The following is a 19,931-nucleotide window of genomic DNA, read 5'->3' as shown; positions in this document are numbered from 1 at the left end:
CCGCGCATTAGTTGTCTACCAATGCGCTAGACGGTAAAACAGCAAAAATGACTCTTTATTATTAACATAGATTACACAGGGAATCGTACAAGATATCGTTTGTTTGGTGTTGTTAGGCCAACAATATAGTTTTTCTGATCTTTTCGAAACGTAGTGGAACTTTATATTACCATGAATTGTTTATGAATATTGATGGTAGGACCGAAATCATGTAAAAAGTGTGAAAATGTTTCCTATATGTTTTTCATATGGTCACTTGTTATCATTTGAACTTGGAAAATTCCTTGTCAATCTACTGCATTGAACAAGTATGACGGTGTTATTCGCGAGCTTGTGGTGGATTTTGAACTTCATCCATAGACCTGCTTGCTGTCACGACTCGGAATGAAGTCCAACCAAGACTTTGGCTTCTTAACCGTCATGCAAACATTTCGCATCATTGCAACCATTCGATGACTCTTTTGTCAGAAAAAATCGGTCCCAAACAATTCAGGTATCATATGCCTTTGTCTGATTTATATGGTGTTCGATGATCCGGTTGGCTTTGTCTTATGTGTCACTGTTATGCTCGCTTCTGTTTTCTTATATGTGTGATGGTACAATGTATATCCTAGGTATTTGGCTGATGTTGCTGTCGTGTTTTCCTGATATTGTTTGTAGCGGTGATATATCATTTCTTCAGGTAAAATTCCAATCTGATTAAAACCAGCTGCGTGTTTCTCCGCTTATGATGGAGGTCCAGCTGTACAGTGTTTGTGTCTAATTAGTCGATGGCAAACTACACGACTCTGTCGCCACCCAATACGCGCACTTCGTGTGTTATATTCATGTAAAGGATGAACAAACCAGTGGCCCGGCAGAGGGTTGTATCACTTTCGAGGAAACGATGGTCAGATCCTTAATGTTTTTGCCCCGCCCCGACATTTATATTGTGTTGGTCATTGCTGTCTGTAGATGTTAGTTTTAGACGAGGACTGAACTAGTTGGTTGAGGATATTGGCTTAAAATTTAAGGTCTTTGCTAAGAATATCATGTTTCCGAGTAGCGATGTTGTTGTGAACTGTTTTCTGTACTTTATATAGGCCCAACACTCACTGTAGTGGTTGTGTCCGTGGGGTATGATATATCCTTTACAAACAAACTGGTCACCTGAGTGTTACATTTTTTATCCTCGGACCAAATATGTATCCAGTACGTCTTAATATCTATTGTTTATGGAGGATCAGTCGGGAACAATTTGATCAACGACCATCATGATCACTTACTGATGGTTCTCACAAAGGTTAACCCATTTTCTATCGGGAGTGAACAAATAATGTAATTGATTCTATCATATCTGGGAGTCATAAAGACTTTTTTGTCATTCTGGTCCCTTTCGGCTCTGCTCCTTCGCCATCTTGTGGAAGTCGGGCCGATTTGTCCAAAAGTTTACCTGCTATCTAAAACTGATGCTTCCACCAAGTTATTTTTTATTATATCTTGTAAAGCCAGGGAGTCCCAGATTTTGTATCTAGTTTTTTCCACTTCATTTCAATCACTTTGGTCACTTCTCTTATTCTTCTGGGGTTTTGTGACATGATACATTGATGCACCTTTAATCATGGATATTTTCTACAATATAACAACGAATTTGGATGCCCGGTAAGTGGTTCTGGTGAAGAAGTTGAAATGTGGGTTGTGGACTTGCACATGATAACGGACAACTAGAACACTGACACGTCAGAAAGGGCCCCGCTATGTGTCTGACGTGCTTAAGTGGAAAAGTAGTATTTTGACAACGAATTCTTCCGTGTTAGCTATATGTTGCTAATAAATAATTAATGTCAACATTAATTGGGAAACCGATGATGGTACATTATTATAATTCTTTGGAAAAAGTCTTCCAAGTATTTAACTTGAATCCTGATTCCAAGCTAACATTACATTAAGAGCATACAATTAACTCAAATAAATTTGACCTTGACCTTTGACTTAGTAACCTTGGCCCATGACCTTACCTTTGGACAGTCAACTCCTTGTTTAATTCTGAACAACTTTGCATCATAATGTTATAACAAAATGTTTATCAGTTAAGAGTTAAGAGCAACAACATTGTGATTTTTTTAAATGTTAAAATCCAAGATGGCCGATTTTTTAATTTAATTTCAGCCTGAAAAATTACCAAGCAGATCTAGGATGGATGGGGAATCATCATGTAAAATATGGGGAAAATACTCCACTCCCTTCCATCATTAATGTGCAAAAGAAAAAAAACGGACAGACGGACGGACGGACGGACGGACGGACAACCTGATTACTATAGGGCACCCGCATCTCGATGCGGGGCCCTAAAAAGGCGATCAGAATAGGTAACCCTCATATCAATGGTGACCTTAAACCTTTTAAACACTTACCAGTATATAACCCATCATAATCCAACCTAAAGAAGCACAAGAAAACAACATTCATAATCAACAATTTATTTTTTTTTAACTTGTGAAAAACAGTTTTAACTAATTCTAACTAATGCTCCTATCATATATAGATGGTTACAAAATGCAACAATTTTATTTGCAATAATAAAAATATGCAGACGTATTTTTCTTACTATTTGTATGTTGAATCTGGCTTAGTATCTATATAAACAGGATTTCAAATGTAATTATTGATCATTTCTATATGTACTGAAAACTGCCATCAATACATTTTTTTTCAAATTGCAAAAGATACAAACACAGGCACATATAAATGTATTTTGGATGCATTGCTTTGATAACAAGTTATTCGTTGGAAGAAAAACCCTTAAATAGAAAAAGATATTAAAAAAATAATGCGCTTGATAAAAGGAATGACTTAAAAGTTAATACGTATGTTGCATTGACTACGTAAATTATGAAAAATGAAGATTCAGTTTGTTCAGATTACAAAACCTCTCATGACTTGTTCTATATAAAACAGCATTAAATCATGTACTACAAAATATCTGTTTTACATGGGAATGCAGATATGCATTTGAAAAGCATCTTCAATCACTTAGCTATTTTTTCGTCTTTGATTTCGGAGAACAAATAATACTGAAATTGGTTAAATTTCAGAAACAAAAAATGCTAATATATTTGCATATTACAGAGTTATCACCCTTTCAGGTAGGTATCCATTATGACGCTATTATTTTGTGAGCGAAACTTGCATTGGTCTCTTTGATAAGTAAGATGGTATGCTCACAAACACATGACGTCATAATGAATACCTACCCGAAAGGGCAGACAACTCTGTAATATGAAATATGGAATAATAATTTCCACACTTGCCTCCCTTTGCTCAACTTGAAAGAGAGACTCTTGCATAAAATCTGAAAATTGTTCACTATATTCCACTTCTTACCTAAAACCCAACCATCACAACCAGTCATAAAATGATAAAATGAAATGGTGTAAAATGTCACTAGATAAAATGTGCCAGCACTATAACATCTCACTGCAACAGTGTGCATATTAACAATGAGCACTATACAATCTTAGAACATCTAACAAGTTTATACCCAAAGTATTATCTCTGAAAGACAAAGTATCTTCTATGAAAGACACATTCGATGCATAGGTAACATACAGACAATTTCTTAAGACTCATTTTATTATCGATTTCCTTGATATTCAATTTAAGCATAAAATTTATAAGCCAGTGATAAGCAATTCTTTTTGCTATAAAAACAATTTCTTATCCTAATGCGAGTCAAAACATTTGAAGGTAACAAACAGATACTACTGTATATTTTCATTCCTTTATCAAGACATGTAATTTTTAATAATATTTATGTAAGAAATATCTCATTTGTTAATGATTTAATTTCCTCCGATATGATTTCATGTTAGACTCATCATAGATGGTAATTTTCACATTCCTCTTAAAAACTTTCATATCACTAAAATTACACACAACCATTAGACAAATATTACTCCAAGTGTTAAATCTTAGCACCAACAATGACTAGAGAAAGATCCTAAAAGACCCGAGTATTTTATAAAAATGATTTCATCAAGTTATACAGACAGGTATATCTATATTTGCTAAAATGTAAAACTAAAACACACATATATGTATTGTGCTCTTGTTCCTTTCCAAGTCACACAATTCTTATGTTTCGGTATGGTTATAACCAGATACATTCAGTCAACTAAAGTCAACATTCTCTAGTATTGAACATCTGGATAAAAGTCACTACATCAGGCCATCTTACCCACAGAAAGGACAGAAATAAACGACCATTATAAAACAACCATGAAGTATCAACATCTTTTTCAAAATCAAATGCACAAATAAGACATTAACAAAAAAAGACATATGACGAAGATATGCTCCCCATTGCCTTATCTCTAAAAATAAGCTAAATAATACTGGTATATTTTATCTTCTACAGACAACACATATGGTCATATAACATCCCTTGAAAAGACACATGATACAGATGAAGTTAGATTTGTTTAGACATTATAACACTTATGATACTGCTACAGAAAACACACGTAATAGTCACAATTACAGATGTCAAACTGACTAATATCACTGGAAAAGAGATACATACATGACACAGTCTGTTAATATTCCTTGAAAAGACATATCTGCAGATAAAGTGAATTTATGTTGCTTACATATCTTCTGGAAAGACACATACCCGACACCTTTGAAGTTCCGCTTTGTTTAGACCTGATAACACTTGTAACACAGATCTTGAGAGTTTTGATTTCCTTTGAATAACGTTCTGTCGTATCTACTCCATGATCTCATAAGTTCATTAGAGTTTTCATTTCCTTTATTCTGTTCTGTTGTCTCTATCCTGCGATCTAAGAAGATCAGTATTTTGATTTCCTTTATCATGTTATGTCGTCTCTACTCCACAGTCTCAGAAGTTCATAAGGGTTTTGATTTCCTTTATTCTGTTCTGTTGTCTCTATCCTGCGATCTAAGAAGATCAGTATTTTGATTTCCTTTATCATGTTATGTCGTCTCTACTCCACAGTCTCAGAAGTTCATAAGGGTTTTGATTTCCTTTATTCTGTTCTGTTGTCTCTATCCTGCGATCTAAGAAGATCAGTATTTTGATTTCCTTTATCATGTTATGTCGTCTCTACTCCACAGTCTCAGAAGTTCATAAGGGTTTTGATTTCCTTTATTCTGTTCTGTTGTCTCTATCCTGCGATCTAAGAAGATCAGTATTTTGATTTCCTTTATCATGTTATGTCGTCTCTGTTCCACAGTCTCAGAAGTTCATAAGGGTTTTGATTTCCTTTATTCTGTTCTGTCGTCTCTGTTCGGCGGTCTCCTTCTTAGCAGCTCCAAATGCTCCCTGCATCAACTTTCTCTTTTTCTCCTGAAGGTCCATCATCCTCACTTCCACAGAGTCATCCACAATGAACTGGAAATAAGAGAGTTTGTGAGTAATATAGATATCTGGATGTCTAAACTTTCTACACAATTGACTCACTAGTGTTATACAGGGTGTTTTCACTATGTTTCATTATACATTTCAGTAGCACTATAATGCTGACACATTTCCAACGGAAAAACAAAGTTAAACATAACTTTGGAAGTTAAACCTGCCTTAGCAACAGACAATCTGCTCAATAAAGACTTAGGGTCACAAAAGGTCATTTATTACACAATTTGACCTGTGTATAAAGACCACTTCTACTTCTCACTTGTCCCTTGGGTGGTCTTTAATAAAGAGGTTTGAATGTATTCTTTACAAAATAAACATGCACTCAAGACCAAACACCCTACACTGAGGCTCTGATTTAAATGAGCTAAGCTGTAAAAATAATTTCACAATCAGATGCATCAAATATGCATAAGAAGCCAGTTCATCTGCTCCTACCTTTGTGATGATGACGTCTCTCTTCTGTCCCAGACGATGACATCTATCAAAACACTGCTCCTCTGCAGCTGGATTCCAGGCCTGACAAAACAAGAGGACATCAAGTTATTTCCTGTCAGTGATGTCTAGCCCAACAATACAAACCTTAACTACCTTTTCAAAACGGCTCTTATTTTTTCAACTTGGAATGTAAAACGGAATTGATAATTTTCTCGAGTCACAAAAGTTATTATTTTACTGTTAAAATACTTATAATAAACTTTTAATCACCTTCTGAACAATTTAATCAAAATAAATTAATTATGTTTCCTGCTGTAGTCCTAATAACTGACCGTTAGTCAATCACCAGACAGCAAATCTGCGAAATGAATTCACAGTCAACATAGATTATGGAAGGATTTTTGCATTTGTGAGGTATATTTTTCTTATGCTAATGTTGTTTTTAAGAAACTTTGATGTCTTGTTTCAGAAAGGTAGTTGACTTTTAAATAGTCCTCCACCAGAATCAAGGCTAATAGAATCTTACATGGGTCTGCCAAGTGCACAGATATCTCAACCCAAGTGAAGGATTTTGGCTGGTCGACCCGAGGCTTGCCGAGGGTTGAAGGCCAAAATCAATCACTTGAGTTGAGATATCCCTGTCCACTTGAGAGATCCATGCAAGATTCTTTTTCTCCCATACTTTGCAGAAAAAAATAAAAATAATGTCCATTACTATCCCACTTTTTCATCGCGCCATTATCATAGGAATGTCATTACGCATCAAAATTGATGACATCATCGACAGTGCAGCCGCAATTACGCACATGTATTGATAATGTCACCCAATTGTCTAGCGTGTGTGACCTCACTTACACCCTCCTGTGTAAGATAGATATCTTTTCCATAGCAACCACAGGATATCCCTTTGAAGTATGGGAGAAATAGAAGTGTAGTCTAAGTATCAATACAAGAGTCCATCAGTCTGATGTATACTTAATGCATATGGTTCCATGAGAAACAACCTGGAGACTGAGATATACTTACGGGGTCCATGAGAAACACCCTGGAGGCTGAGGTTAAGTTGATGCCCACACCTCCAGCCTTGAGAGACAGTAACATGATGGTAGGAGCCACTGGACTAGGGTCCATGAATTCCTCCACAGCTCTCATCCTGGTCTTCAGGTTCATGGTCCCATCTAGACGGGTAAATCTGAAGCCCTGAGCTCTGCAAATGATCCAAATAAATTCAATATTTTTGTGCTGAATTCATAATAGAAATACATGAACCAAATTTTACCAAAAGCTTAAAATTTAAGAATTATTCGTAACTGATTATCAATTAAGTGACTTGATGCAGAGTTAATTCTCTACTTTTGAAATTGGAAATGTAAGACATATTTAGTGAAATAAAAAGCATACTTTAATTCTATTATGCATATGGTTCTTTTGTCATGTTTAATAATTAATTCTGCTTGATGATAGATACAACTAGAGTTCTTATTTACCAGCCTTCCTTATTCAAGTTGCTTTTTTTAGTTCTATATAATATTGTCTGTAGTGATACTAAATTTTCATTATTTTTGTAAGGATAGTCAAAACTCATTTTCTTGAAGTAATGAGTTCATATAATGAGTTATATAAGTTAAGATTTAAGAAGATCGATCTTGATTAAAACAGTATTTTCTGATTCAATTTTTAGACTAGAAAATATTTCTTCTACACTTAAAAATGGGCATCTGCTGAGACACAATGAGCTCTTACCTCAATGGTATTTCCAGCAGACTGAGGAGAGATGTAAACTGTGAAACAACAACACTCCTGATGGTATTGTCCTCCTTCCTCAGGGTCACTAGGGCATTGATCACAGCATCTACCTGTAATTAACAAACAATTGATCACAGCATCTACCTGTAATTAACACACAATTGATCACAGCATCTACCTGTAATCATCAAACAATTGATCACAACATCTACCTATAATTACTGTCGTGTAGGTCTAACCGTTGACGATGACAGTGATGTACTCGCCGCGCAACTTGCACAATACTATTGCATACTGGGTTACAATATAATGCTAAACGCGAGTTGATTGGTTGGTATGCGTGGCTTATATCGTGTGATATGTGTGACCCATGTGTGATAGATCTATCCTGAACTCATCGGGTATTACCGTACTCATAAGAACTAGATCTATCCTGAACTCATCGGGTATTACCGAATTCATAAGAACTGCAGGATGTGTCCATACTTTCTATTACCCGCAGTTTTTACAACAGACGTTTCTTCAAAGAAAGCTCTGGCATTAAATGCGATAACGCGGTTTTCATGAGCTGCTGTCCGTGTTACAACCGGGATAGAAGAATGGATAACTTTTTGCGTCATCGCTAGCATAATTCACGGTAGGGAATGTGCGTCACAAACGTTAGCTAGGCTACTTCGAGAACAACGTAATGGCTGCCGTGAGTTTACCTGTTTGTTTCTGTATCAATCAACTTCTTAAATATCAAAGTACTTTTAATTCGCTACGGATTTATCGGCTGTTAATGGATTTCTTACATAATGTGCCGTTTTCAAACATTCAAGGACAAACATCGTACGCTCGTAGATATATCTAACGCTGTTATCGTTAAGCCTTACGTGGAAATACAGCAAATTGCCTCTAAATTCTCAAATGGCCGATGGAACCGTTTGCGGCGTACGAACATTCCTCTCCAATAAACGGGTCATTATTTTATTTCTGTTTATTCTATAAAATTAAGACTTCGTTGGTAATTTTGCTTGGGTTCCGATAAACAGGTAACTGGGTCAAATGTCCCGCGTGCAGTCACATTCTTTATAATCTTGTGACAACCTCCTCTCGTAACATCAGTTGTTTTTTTTTTTACTAATCTCATGAAAAAGATAATCCTTTAGTTTATAATGAAGATCAAGTAATTCACTACGAAGTTTACCGTCCGTCAGTACCCCGTTAGCATAAGATCTTCCACACACGTTTTTTATCAGTCGCAGCTATATTGCCTTTCAAACTCTAGAACATTGTCAGATAAACTCAGCCCACTCGCTCTATCATCTGACGTCGGGTAGGCTATCTAAACTCCGCCCCTCCAGACAATTGACAGAACCACTCGACCAGTTGATAATACTGTCGCTCAACATACCAAGGTATTACATCATTTATTTTGTCAACGGTTAGACCGACACGACAGTAACACACAATTGATCACAGCATCTACCTGTAATCATCACATAATAGTTAAAACCAGTAATCATTAAACAACAGCATCTACCTGTAATTATCACAAAATAGTTACTATCTGCAATCATCAAACAACAGCATACACCTGTAATTAGCAGACAATTGATCACAGCATCTACCTGTAATCATCACACTATAGGGGATTTCAGAAAAGATGGCGTGACGTCACAGAAAGTTTACATCCGGGTCCTCAAAGGTACAAACACAGTATGGCGACTGATAAAAACAATAACAGATACGTACATCCCTGCTTCATAATCGATACTTTGTCAAAAGTTTACGCTTTCATACTTGCAAATTCTGATTTTGAAATGGTTTCTTATTGTTTCACAGGTTACGGATGTTAACATTTTTATATTTTCATTTGTTTATTGCTAAATTTTAGTGTCGAAGCCACCTATCGAAGCGCTGCCGGGCCATCACACGTAGGCCTACCCGGTTTTGTTCATACGTATAAATTCAGGTTGTGAAAAGGTGTTTATGAAAAGATGATCTATTTCAATTTATAATATTTCTGTTATACATGAAAAACTGTTCACAATACGATATGATATACCACGGCCGCTCGTGTATGGCTTCGTCGCTGGTAGATCACCGCAGGCCACAGCATTGTTGGGGAAATAAATCATATTAATAATTACCAACACTTTTATCTCAAAACGTGCTTGTTTAAGATATATACTCGTTATTTTATATGTACATGTTGTTTTAATGGAATACTCTTGTATCATAACAAATTACGAATAGTAATTAAACTACTGTTTTACACGTATGACTGCCGATCTCGTAAAATGATATGGTGAAATCGTTCAGTTTTCATGCTGCAGATTTCATTTTTAATATTTTATTTTCAGTCGCTTTTATGCCATGGACTGCTGTGTTAAGTCTCAAACTGAAGTGGTATTACTTTTAGATAATTGGAATACATATTAGGTAGACTTCATTTAAATTGATATACATGTAAATTACAGATCGTAGTACTGTAAATGCCGACCAGGATACATTGCGCACGACTTCGAGAATCCTAAATACTCAAAGTTTTGTTTAAAAATATGATAAAAAGAATAAACCTAAAAACTGACTCATTTGTATGTTATAAACTAAATCCCAAAGTTGATGACAAAAAAATAACCAGAATACGTAATTTAATGACACTGAAAATGGACGAAATTCGGGTTCTCGGCTGTACTGTAATGGCTGCCGTGGGCTTGGGGTAATCTACGAAAGCAAATGTTTAATTTTGCACTAATCACACATCGTAAAGTGTTTTATCAAGAAACACTTCGAAAGCAGTAATTATATTTTGAGGGACTTTGAATTTAATTTGTAATTTCAAGTTGATATTTGCAATATATCTGTCAATGTTTATACGTAATGGCGACCGTGTTTTCTCGTAGCCGTCGAAAATGGAGTATAAACAGAGTAAAATATATGAATACTATATGTTTAAATTTGTATAGTATTATAAAATATTTTTATTTACACTTTTTGAAATGCAAATAACGCAATAGTTCTCGGATTGGCGTACTATTTATTACAATAAAATGTAAACAAACATCGCAAGCCGCTGTGTTCCCACAATGTTTATGTGTACAGATATAAGAGTTGTACCTTTGAGCGCCCGGATGTACCTTTGTGTGACGTCATCGCCATCTTTTCTGAAATCTCCTATAGTTTCTACCTATAATTATCACGCAATAGTTAAAAACTGTAATCATTAAACAACAGCATCTGCCTGTAAATTTCAAACAATAACTGTCGTAAGAGTGGCTGATTTATACCCCCGCTATACAAATTTAGTTACAACATCATTAATTTGGGACATTGCAGAACCTTTGTATACTCAACTCCCCTTTATGTTAGGGTTCTGTGTACAAAATTCTTCTAGTAGTTTATGAGTTCACCAGAAAAGTTGTGTCTATGGACAGACAGTCTCATTCCAGTAAACCCCCTCCCCCCCTTAACTTTGTTGCGGGGGTATAACTTACTACTATCACTACTTAAGGTGTACATCATCATTTCTTGAAGCCAAATCAATTGGCGATCCTCTTATAAGAGACACCTTTTAAAAAGATCTTCCAGCTCAGTGATAGAGAAACTTCCAGAAGCTGAAGACCTACAAATCAAACTATTAGAAAATATTCCAGAACTAAAAGAGGGCGAATCAAGTTAGGCTGAAGATTGTCCCCCACCAATATGAAATTGAGGCAGGGTTTTATGTGTATTTTGATTGGAGGTCAAAATAACCTACACTAGGTGACACCCTAACCTGAACTGAATTTCCAGTGACAAGAAGCCTTCGAAATCAGTATCAATCTACATCATCTATCGGCATTACTTTTGGTAGAAAGACAGCCATTTTGTTATCTCTTGGCCGGTAAGTGTGGCATATTGATCATCTTTAGAAGCCATTATTGTGAAAAAAAGTGAAAAATACTGATTATACGTAACCCAGACAAACATAGCAAAGATATGCATCATCTAATTTGTTAGGTGGACTTGTCTATATCACACAGGTATATAGCGGGCCAGGTGACCTTGTCTATACCACACAGGTATATAGCGGGCCAGGTGACCTTGTCTATACCACACAGGTATATAGCGGGCCAGGTGACCTTGTCTATATCACACAGGTATATAGCAGGCCAGGTGACCTTGTCTATACCACACAGGTATATAGCGGGCCAGGTGACCTTGTCTTTACCACACAGGTATACAGCGGGCCAGGTGACCTTGTCTTTACCACACAGGTATATAGCGGGCCACATTTCTTTACCCATAATGCTGTTTACATTTACCTTTGAACTGGACTTCCAGTTTTCTGGCGTGATCACATCGTCGTCACATTCCTCTGGTTCCTGTAGCTGTTCTGGCGGAACTTCAAGTAACTTATCCTCATCTACATCTCCTCGACACAGTGGACAACGGGGCTGTCAACAACAAGTCATCATTATAACTAGAAAATAGACATCCGTCAGATGGGGCCCTGCCCCCTGTTAAGTTGACCCTTAGCTGCGTAAATAACTAGTAACTCCTTTCCCTGTATATCAATTTTGTTTTTGTTTATAAAATTCTGAATTATTCAATTTTTCACCTACTTCTTTTTAGAGAAGATAAAATTTAAGATTTAGCAAATGACAATTGAAAATTTCACTAATCAAGCCAAGGTATCTTTAGTCCTGATCTCATTCACCCCTAAAATTTCATAATGAACTGTTCCATACTTTGATTAAGAAAAGCTCAAATGTTTTTACAGGGGTAAATGAGCAAAAGTAAATATCCACATATTTTACCTCAACCTCAATATTCCTCAGTTAGTCGTCATATCCACCCCTGGACTATGTCATAGCAAAACTGCAGTATCTGTGAGGGACAACTGATGAAACAGGAAGTTTGTTCCTTTGATGTAAATCAAAAGAATCGGATAATGGTACATTGTATGGCTTTGAAACTGAATGTAATTATCTCTAATCTTCAAAGGAAGGCCTGTGATTGGTCTGGTTTTTTCCTTCTAAAATGTCTTCGGTTTTGCTATTACATAATCTAGGATTGAATATCACAAGTGATAGTAGTGACAGTAACCCCTGGGGTATTGAGGATGGATTTACCTTGTCTGTTTTGATGACTGAGGCGATACAGTTGCGGCAGTAGACATGAGCGCAGTGTGTAATGACGGGTTCCTTAAGAGTATCTAGACAGATAGCACACTCCTCGTCTGAGCCTGACCCCAGGACCATAAGCAGGGTACTGATCAGTTTCTCCCTCGCCTCACTACTCAGACCATCATTGCCTGATGCTGAGGGTACATTCTCTACAAAAAAAATTATTAGAGGATGATAGGCAAGTTATCTTCCGAATACGGCGGTTTTGAGTTCCCAAAACGATGTCGGTTAAGTAGGATATCCTGTAAATTAGTACAACCTTCTGGTGATTGTGATGTCATTTTTTAACGCAATTTTTGCGAATCATAATCACTTGAAAATCACTTGGGATCTGCAATTCGCAACTCCCACATTGGCAAATACATGAATATCCATGCAAATACAGTCAAATCTAAGGCAATGATATATTTTCCATAGAAAGACCTTTTCTATACATTCAATCTGTTTTCAGAGACAATCTGTTATATGTACCATATACAAGGATTTATAAGTCTCACTTTACCACACAGCAAATTATTTTTGAAGATTCACAGCATATTGCTATGGTTTCAAAACTGTTATCTGCGAAATACTGAGAAATTGATGAATTATATCAGGCAGAATTTCCTAACCAGAGGTGTATTCAGAATGGCCAGCGCTTGCGAGCGTTAGTGCTAGAGCCAGTGCACAAGAGACCACATTATCAAATGCGTGTCCGAGCACCCGCTGCTGTTTAGGAAATTTCTTGTCGTGCGAGCCCTCGCCATCCTGAACACGTCTCTGATATTGATCAGAATTTCAAAAACATTTTCACTATCAATGTCATCTCCTGGTAAATGTTTCACTTGCAACATGGTATAATATGTTTCTCTTACATGTGTATGTGTAGTGTTTCTCACTTCTGACACCAATTGTCAAAGCTTTTATTCTCAGCTATATCTTAAGTAAACTTTCTTGCAGTATTTGCTATCTTCAATTGTCAGTCAGCTTATATTTAAGAAAACAATTCATTAAACTTTTATTGAAGAACAATCAAAAGATTTATTTTGCAGTATATGTACATGCAGTCCAAGATTCAAAATCCACAAGCTAATTTCCAACATAAACAGTATTGTAGTAAGATTTCCTTAAAGTGAATTCCAAACAATAATTTGTAAAAGTAAGATCACAAAATATATAACTTAAAACCAAACCTTACATGACAGTTTCCTATAATATCTGAAATCAGAACACTTAAATCTCCAAAAAGCCTTAATTGAACTTTTCTCTTTATGAATTCTGGCACAACTCCACTTTTAGTTAAAATCCACAACTCTGAACACCATCCCAAACCCTATCAGACACTATCTGGCTAAAAAACTGGAACTACCAAGGAAAACTCACACATCTAGAACTACAGAATCCTTACAGCGTCTGGGACCTCATAGAACTGGATACTAACTCCCTAACTATGACCTCATATACATCTTATACACTAGTCCACAGACTGTATCATGTGCCAATATACAGAGATCAGTGATATATTTACTTCTTATAGACGCATGAATCAACAAACTCTAAGATCACATATCAAAACAGTCAACCTTACTGATAACACTAACTATATTAATTAATACCGTGAATGCTACATGAACTCATATATTATCTCTCATATCTTTAATTAGAGACTACTTCATACAATTATCACTGACCTCACCCATCACTTGTATAGATATTTTAAGTAAACAAATATTGTTTTAAAACACAGTTGAAGAATATTTATCAAAATGTGACCATTCAACTGTTTTTCCCCCCCCTAAATAACTTTACTGACCATAAGGAATGAGTGTGACCACCCAAAAGTAGCAGAGGCGGCTTAACTACTTCTAAACCATGAACTTTGTGGATATAAAGGACCGCATCCAGTTCATAGCAAGGAGCTTATGGCTCTAAACATTCCAAATGATCAGGTCACGAGGTTACTAGGTTGCAGCATCCGCACATGTTTATAACCTCCTTCAACACGTACAGTCGGGTAATGCTACCATCAGGAGACAACCTAGCGAAGTATCACAGAATAAAAGTTTATCACTATAAAACAAAAGGTCACATTTTAACAAGTACACTCTTCACCATAGCAGTGTTTACAAGTTTAATAAAAAGATCCCAGTGGGATCTTGGCGCCGATGAAAGAATGATTTATGTCCGACAATGGAAAAAGGGATCTTTTCTCTGCTTTTTTAACTTCTACTACAAACTACATATGAAATTTGAGAAGGATTCTTTCAGTACTATCTGAGAAATAGCAATACCAAACTTCAATTATCAAAGTCCAAGATGGCAGCCTGTTGAAGGTGGAGCATTCATATGAAATTTGAGAAAGATCCCTTCAACACTTTCTGAGAAATAGTGGTAACAAACTTCAATCATCAAAATCTAAGTTGGCAAGATAATACTATCTTGTTTGATTTAAAGAGAGAAAAAAATACTTGTCTTACGAACACTTCTTTCATTTTCAATGGAAAATTGCCAACATCCTGACCTCTGCAGTCAAAATGCGCATGTGTTGTTTTTTTACAACTACTCGATATAGGTGGTGCACCAGGTAAAATCTAGATCATCAATATACTTACCATTTATCAATGGAGTCAAGCATCTTAACGATTCAGATTGAAAAAAGTTGGTGACAACAGATGATGGCAATGTAAAATATACTTATCACAATACACATGCTTTTGATTATATCCTCGATATTAATGAATATACCAATCGCCAGGTGTAATAGCCATACCTCGTGCTCACAAACGCACATGCACCTATTCAATGTCGGAGCAAACGACGTAGCATACTCAATACAAAATGCAAAGTCATGTGTGGTTTGATTGGCAGCAGGCGATCTGTCATTATGATATACGATAAATGCCAGTACACTACAAGATCGGAATAAAACACGGCAATGGCAAAGTATAGTAAGTTTGAGAAATCAGTATCTGATGAATATGACATTAATTAAGCAGTCTGGAGGGTTCTGAGGGATTGGCTTTTTATGACTCCATAAAATTACAATGTACTTAAATTTGTACATAATCTCTTTACAATTTTCTTTATTACTTTAATTATTCACCTATTCATATTATTTTTTTTTTTTCATGCGACATTTATTTATTTTCGTAAAATTCAAAGTTATATTTAATTTTGCAAGAGAACTCAAACGCAAATTCAAATGTCTTGCAAATAATTGTATAACATGTATGATGTATCTATGACTATCCAATTGTCAGTTAGAACTCTCAATCACAAATTAATGCATTGAATATTTTCAAATATGTTGAAGAGATGCAAAATACTTTACACGGAAGAAAATTCAGTGATTTACAGTAGATGATCTACAATAACTAAACATATCTGTTAAGAATTATATACAAGGTGTGCTAGTTTTTATCATTGGAGTTAGACTGTACCTAGAACTTCCTTTACAGCTGCAGCAGCCTTAGCAATCAACAGCGGGTGACAACACATCTGTCGGAGACGCATCAGGATAGCCAACACCTCGCCGTAGTTGTGGAGTAGTGTCCCTTGTTTGAAGTACCTGAAATTATCACAATGAAATATTCAGTGATGAAAATAGGAAATTTTGAAAAAGGGTGAAATTTATTTTTTGGGGGAAATTATATGGAATTACAGATACCGGAAACCTATTTTCTGAAAGTCAAAAAGGCTGAAATCAGCCAATTGGCTGAACATTTTCATCCCTGAACATTTACGTAAACACTCCAACATATTTAAACCCCAACAACTCATAAAACATAGTTTTGATTTCATAATATAAAATGATCAAAATAGAAAGGTTTGCAAGGTTAATGCTCTGGGCTCCTTAAGAAATCAGGGTGGAATAAACATGGATAATGCTACATGTCTCCCAATATTTCATGGTGGAGACAATATAACAGCAGCGAAAATTCAAAGAAAGAACATTTTTTCAAAGAGATAAATACATACATTATTATAAGAAGACTCTCTTGTGGTCCATGTTTGACACTATACATACAAATCAAGTAATCTTTTCAGATAAGGGCAGTGAAAACTGTATAACCTTTATCTGCAGACCTTTCGATTGAGAATCAGTGACTTGGAACTCTAACCATGAACCATGGTAACTTTATTTGCTGACTATGACATTACCCTTGTCTGACTTTGATCTTGACCTTATCAGGTTTGCTAGGATGTTATAACTTAATGAATGAATGAAATAAGTTTATAATCTTATTTGCTAACCATAACCCTGCCCTTGTCAGCTGATGTCTATGACCATAACCTATGACTAATTGACCTTACATGCTGACTAACACTCTGCCCTTGTCTGATGTCAATGACCTTACTTGCTGACTATCACTTTTCCCTTGACCTATGACCTTACTTGCTGACTATCACTTTGCCTTTGACCTATGACCTTACTTGCTGACTATCACTTTGCCTTTGACCTATGACCTTACTTGCTGACTATCACTTTGCCTTTGACCTATGACCTTACTTGCTGACTATCACTTTGCCTTTGACCTATGACCTTACTTGCTGACTATCACTTTGCCTTTGACCTATGACCTTACTTGCTGACTATCACTTTGCCCTCATTCTGCATGGCCTCGTAGACATTCCTCTCATCCTCTGTCATCTTGATATGCTCCACGAACACCTTCCTATCTGGTAGCTCCACCAGGGGTTTGTCGTTCAGTTTCTGGGTCTTGGTTCTCCGCAGGGCGATGGCAGACATCAGGTGACACACTCGTCTATACAAAACCAATCAATAGAATGATCAATCCACTCGAGTTGTGTTCAACAGATAAGGTACAAAGCTGTTACAATTATAAGACAGAAAATACAAATGTCTGTTATCATCTTTATATATATCAAAATATAATGGGACAGACAATTTCTATTCAAGAATTATTATTTGCATCTAATACAAATACAATAAGACAGAAATACATCTGAAATTTAAGCCAATTTGTCCCCTTTTAGCAACCAACTGAGCTCTTTGGGGAGTGACCAGGGCATATTTGCCAGCTTCCATTTACTCCACTTCTCTTGTCGGTCAAGTCACATACCGCTCGATAGTGAATGCCAAACATTTTATTTTGTTCATAAGTAATAATACATGGACCAAATTGCCATAGTGTGACAGGACTCGACTTCATGGCACACTTCTTGTTTAGTAGTGGTTCTATATTTGTAGCAACATAATTGTCTTTATATTTAATATCTATGTGAGGATGCTTCCCTTGCCTTGGTATTTGAGACACTTTGTTATCTACCTAAGATCACACTCTTCTTCCTGGTCCGAGGTCTCTCCTTGACATGACATCACCACTGATCACATTTGATCTATATAGCACTCTATGGTTCTGAAGATATTTAATACCTACCTGAGAGCACTTTCCTCGCCCTGGTCCAGGGGTCGCTCTATTGTACGGCGCCACCATTGTCTATCCGTGAATGGGTTTATTTGTAGAAAGTTGACTAGGGACCAAAGATCTTTCATCGAGTTCTGTATTGGAGTACCTGTCGATATGAGGGGAACAGATGAATGTAACAAAATTTTAGATTTAAATATTAACGAAACCAAATGAGTATCAGAACAAACTAGAGATATCTGTTAGAAATTCTGTAAACACAACTGTTTTTCATAAAATTGAAATATTTGTTAGCTGTGAAAATGCTAAATTAAATTGCAGCAAAAATAAATTGATTTGTAGTAAATGAATAAATGCCCCAAAGCGGCAAAGGGACAAGACAGACATGTATAACACTATAAGTCGTCCTCCACATTTTATGGTAGGGGCTCAAATGAATATTACATAAACCCGAGAGCATCTCTCACCAGTGAGGATCCATTTGCGTTCTGCCTTGAGCTGACAGATGGCCTTTGTCTGTTGGGCATTAGGATTTCTGATGTTGTGACCTTCATCTAAAACCAGTCGCAGCCAGTCAACTTTCACCAAAATGTTCTTTCCCTAAGAACATGAGAACATGATTAAATAACAAACACACAGCATTATCATCACTTTGTTGCACATTAAATCTATCTATCTGTAAAACACAAATGCCTGGCCTTGAAATTAAATCGGCACAGGATGCGATCAGAACGACATGATGGGATGGCACACAATAAATGCACTTGATTCATGGAATATATACAGTGATATATTTATCATAACATTCTGTTTTCTATTTCTTATGGGATTGAAAAGTTTTGTTTTAACATTTGCATTTTAACATGTGTGCAAACTTGAAGTAAGAACAATGCATCATTACCTTGTTAGATATAAATAATCTTTGCAGTAGAAAGATAAAAAAAGCCGGGTGATTATAAATGTGATCAGCTCTGTCGACAATGGAACTCTTACCTTGGCATCGACGGCCAGTGTGGAGTAGATGGTCAGTACTTACCTTGGCGTCGGCGGCCAGTGTGGAATAGATGGTCAGTACTTACCTTGGCGTCGGTGGCCAGTGTGGAGTAGATGATCAGTACTTACCTTGGCGTCAGCGGCCAGTGTGGAGTAGATGGTCAGTACTTACCTTGGCGTCAGCCGCCAGTGTGGAGTAGATGGTCAGTACTTACCTTGGCGTCGGCCGCCAGTGTGGAGTAGATGGTCAGTACTTACCTTGGCGTCAGCGGCCAGTGTGGAGTAGATGGTCAGTACTTACCTTGGCGTCGGCGGCTAGTGTGGAGTAGGTGGTCAGTACTTACCTTGGCGTCGGCGGCTAGTGTTGTGTAGGTGGTCAGTACTTACCTTGGCGTCAGCGGCCAGTGTGGAGTAGGTGGTCAGTACTTACCTTGGTGTCAACGGCCAGAGTGGAGAAGGTGGTCAGTATTTACCTTGGCGTCGGCGGCTAGTGTGGAGTACGTGGTCAATACTACGTCCTGTTTACTAAGGAGTGTAGGGTCCTTGGTCCGAGACGACCCATAATAGGTGTAGATCTCCAAGTGGGCATTCTCATGTAGGTGATCCTCAAGCTGGTTCTGTGTAAGCAAGGGGTCATCTCATATTAGATCTACTGATCAGGACAATTCTTTATATCAGCAAGAGATCCCAGAGGGATCTTGGCACCCATTAAAGAATGATCTATGTCTGACAATGGAAAGATGGATCTTTTCTCTACTTTTAAACTTTTTCAAACATACTTCAAATAAAATTTGAGACAGATCGCTTCAATACTTT

The 19,931-nt window shown here is 36.7% G+C and overlaps 1 protein-coding gene across 1 annotated transcript in view; it reads right to left on the bottom strand.

Annotated features, from left to right (window-relative positions):
- Positions 1-2,073: 2,073 nt before the first annotated feature.
- LOC138307263 (helicase-like transcription factor) overlaps positions 2,074-19,931 on the bottom strand; it is a 37,454-nt gene continuing 19,596 nt past the window's right edge. The window contains exons 20-30 of the mRNA XM_069247905.1: positions 19,589-19,732; positions 18,590-18,722; positions 18,135-18,270; positions 17,319-17,498; positions 16,173-16,300; positions 12,700-12,902; positions 11,890-12,021; positions 7,595-7,707; positions 6,878-7,058; positions 5,852-5,932; positions 2,074-5,392 (exon numbers count right to left, since the gene is read on the bottom strand). Coding sequence (XP_069104006.1) covers positions 5,237-5,392; positions 5,852-5,932; positions 6,878-7,058; positions 7,595-7,707; positions 11,890-12,021; positions 12,700-12,902; positions 16,173-16,300; positions 17,319-17,498; positions 18,135-18,270; positions 18,590-18,722; positions 19,589-19,732 — 1,587 coding nt within the window. The 3' untranslated portion in view covers positions 2,074-5,236. The remainder of the gene's footprint in view (positions 5,393-5,851; positions 5,933-6,877; positions 7,059-7,594; positions 7,708-11,889; positions 12,022-12,699; positions 12,903-16,172; positions 16,301-17,318; positions 17,499-18,134; positions 18,271-18,589; positions 18,723-19,588; positions 19,733-19,931) is intronic.

The sequence above is a fragment of the Argopecten irradians genome, chromosome 14 (assembly GCF_041381155.1).
Source record: "Argopecten irradians isolate NY chromosome 14, Ai_NY, whole genome shotgun sequence".
NCBI lineage: Eukaryota > Metazoa > Mollusca > Bivalvia > Pectinida > Pectinidae > Argopecten > Argopecten irradians.
This window is presented reverse-complemented; position numbering and strand designations above follow the sequence as displayed.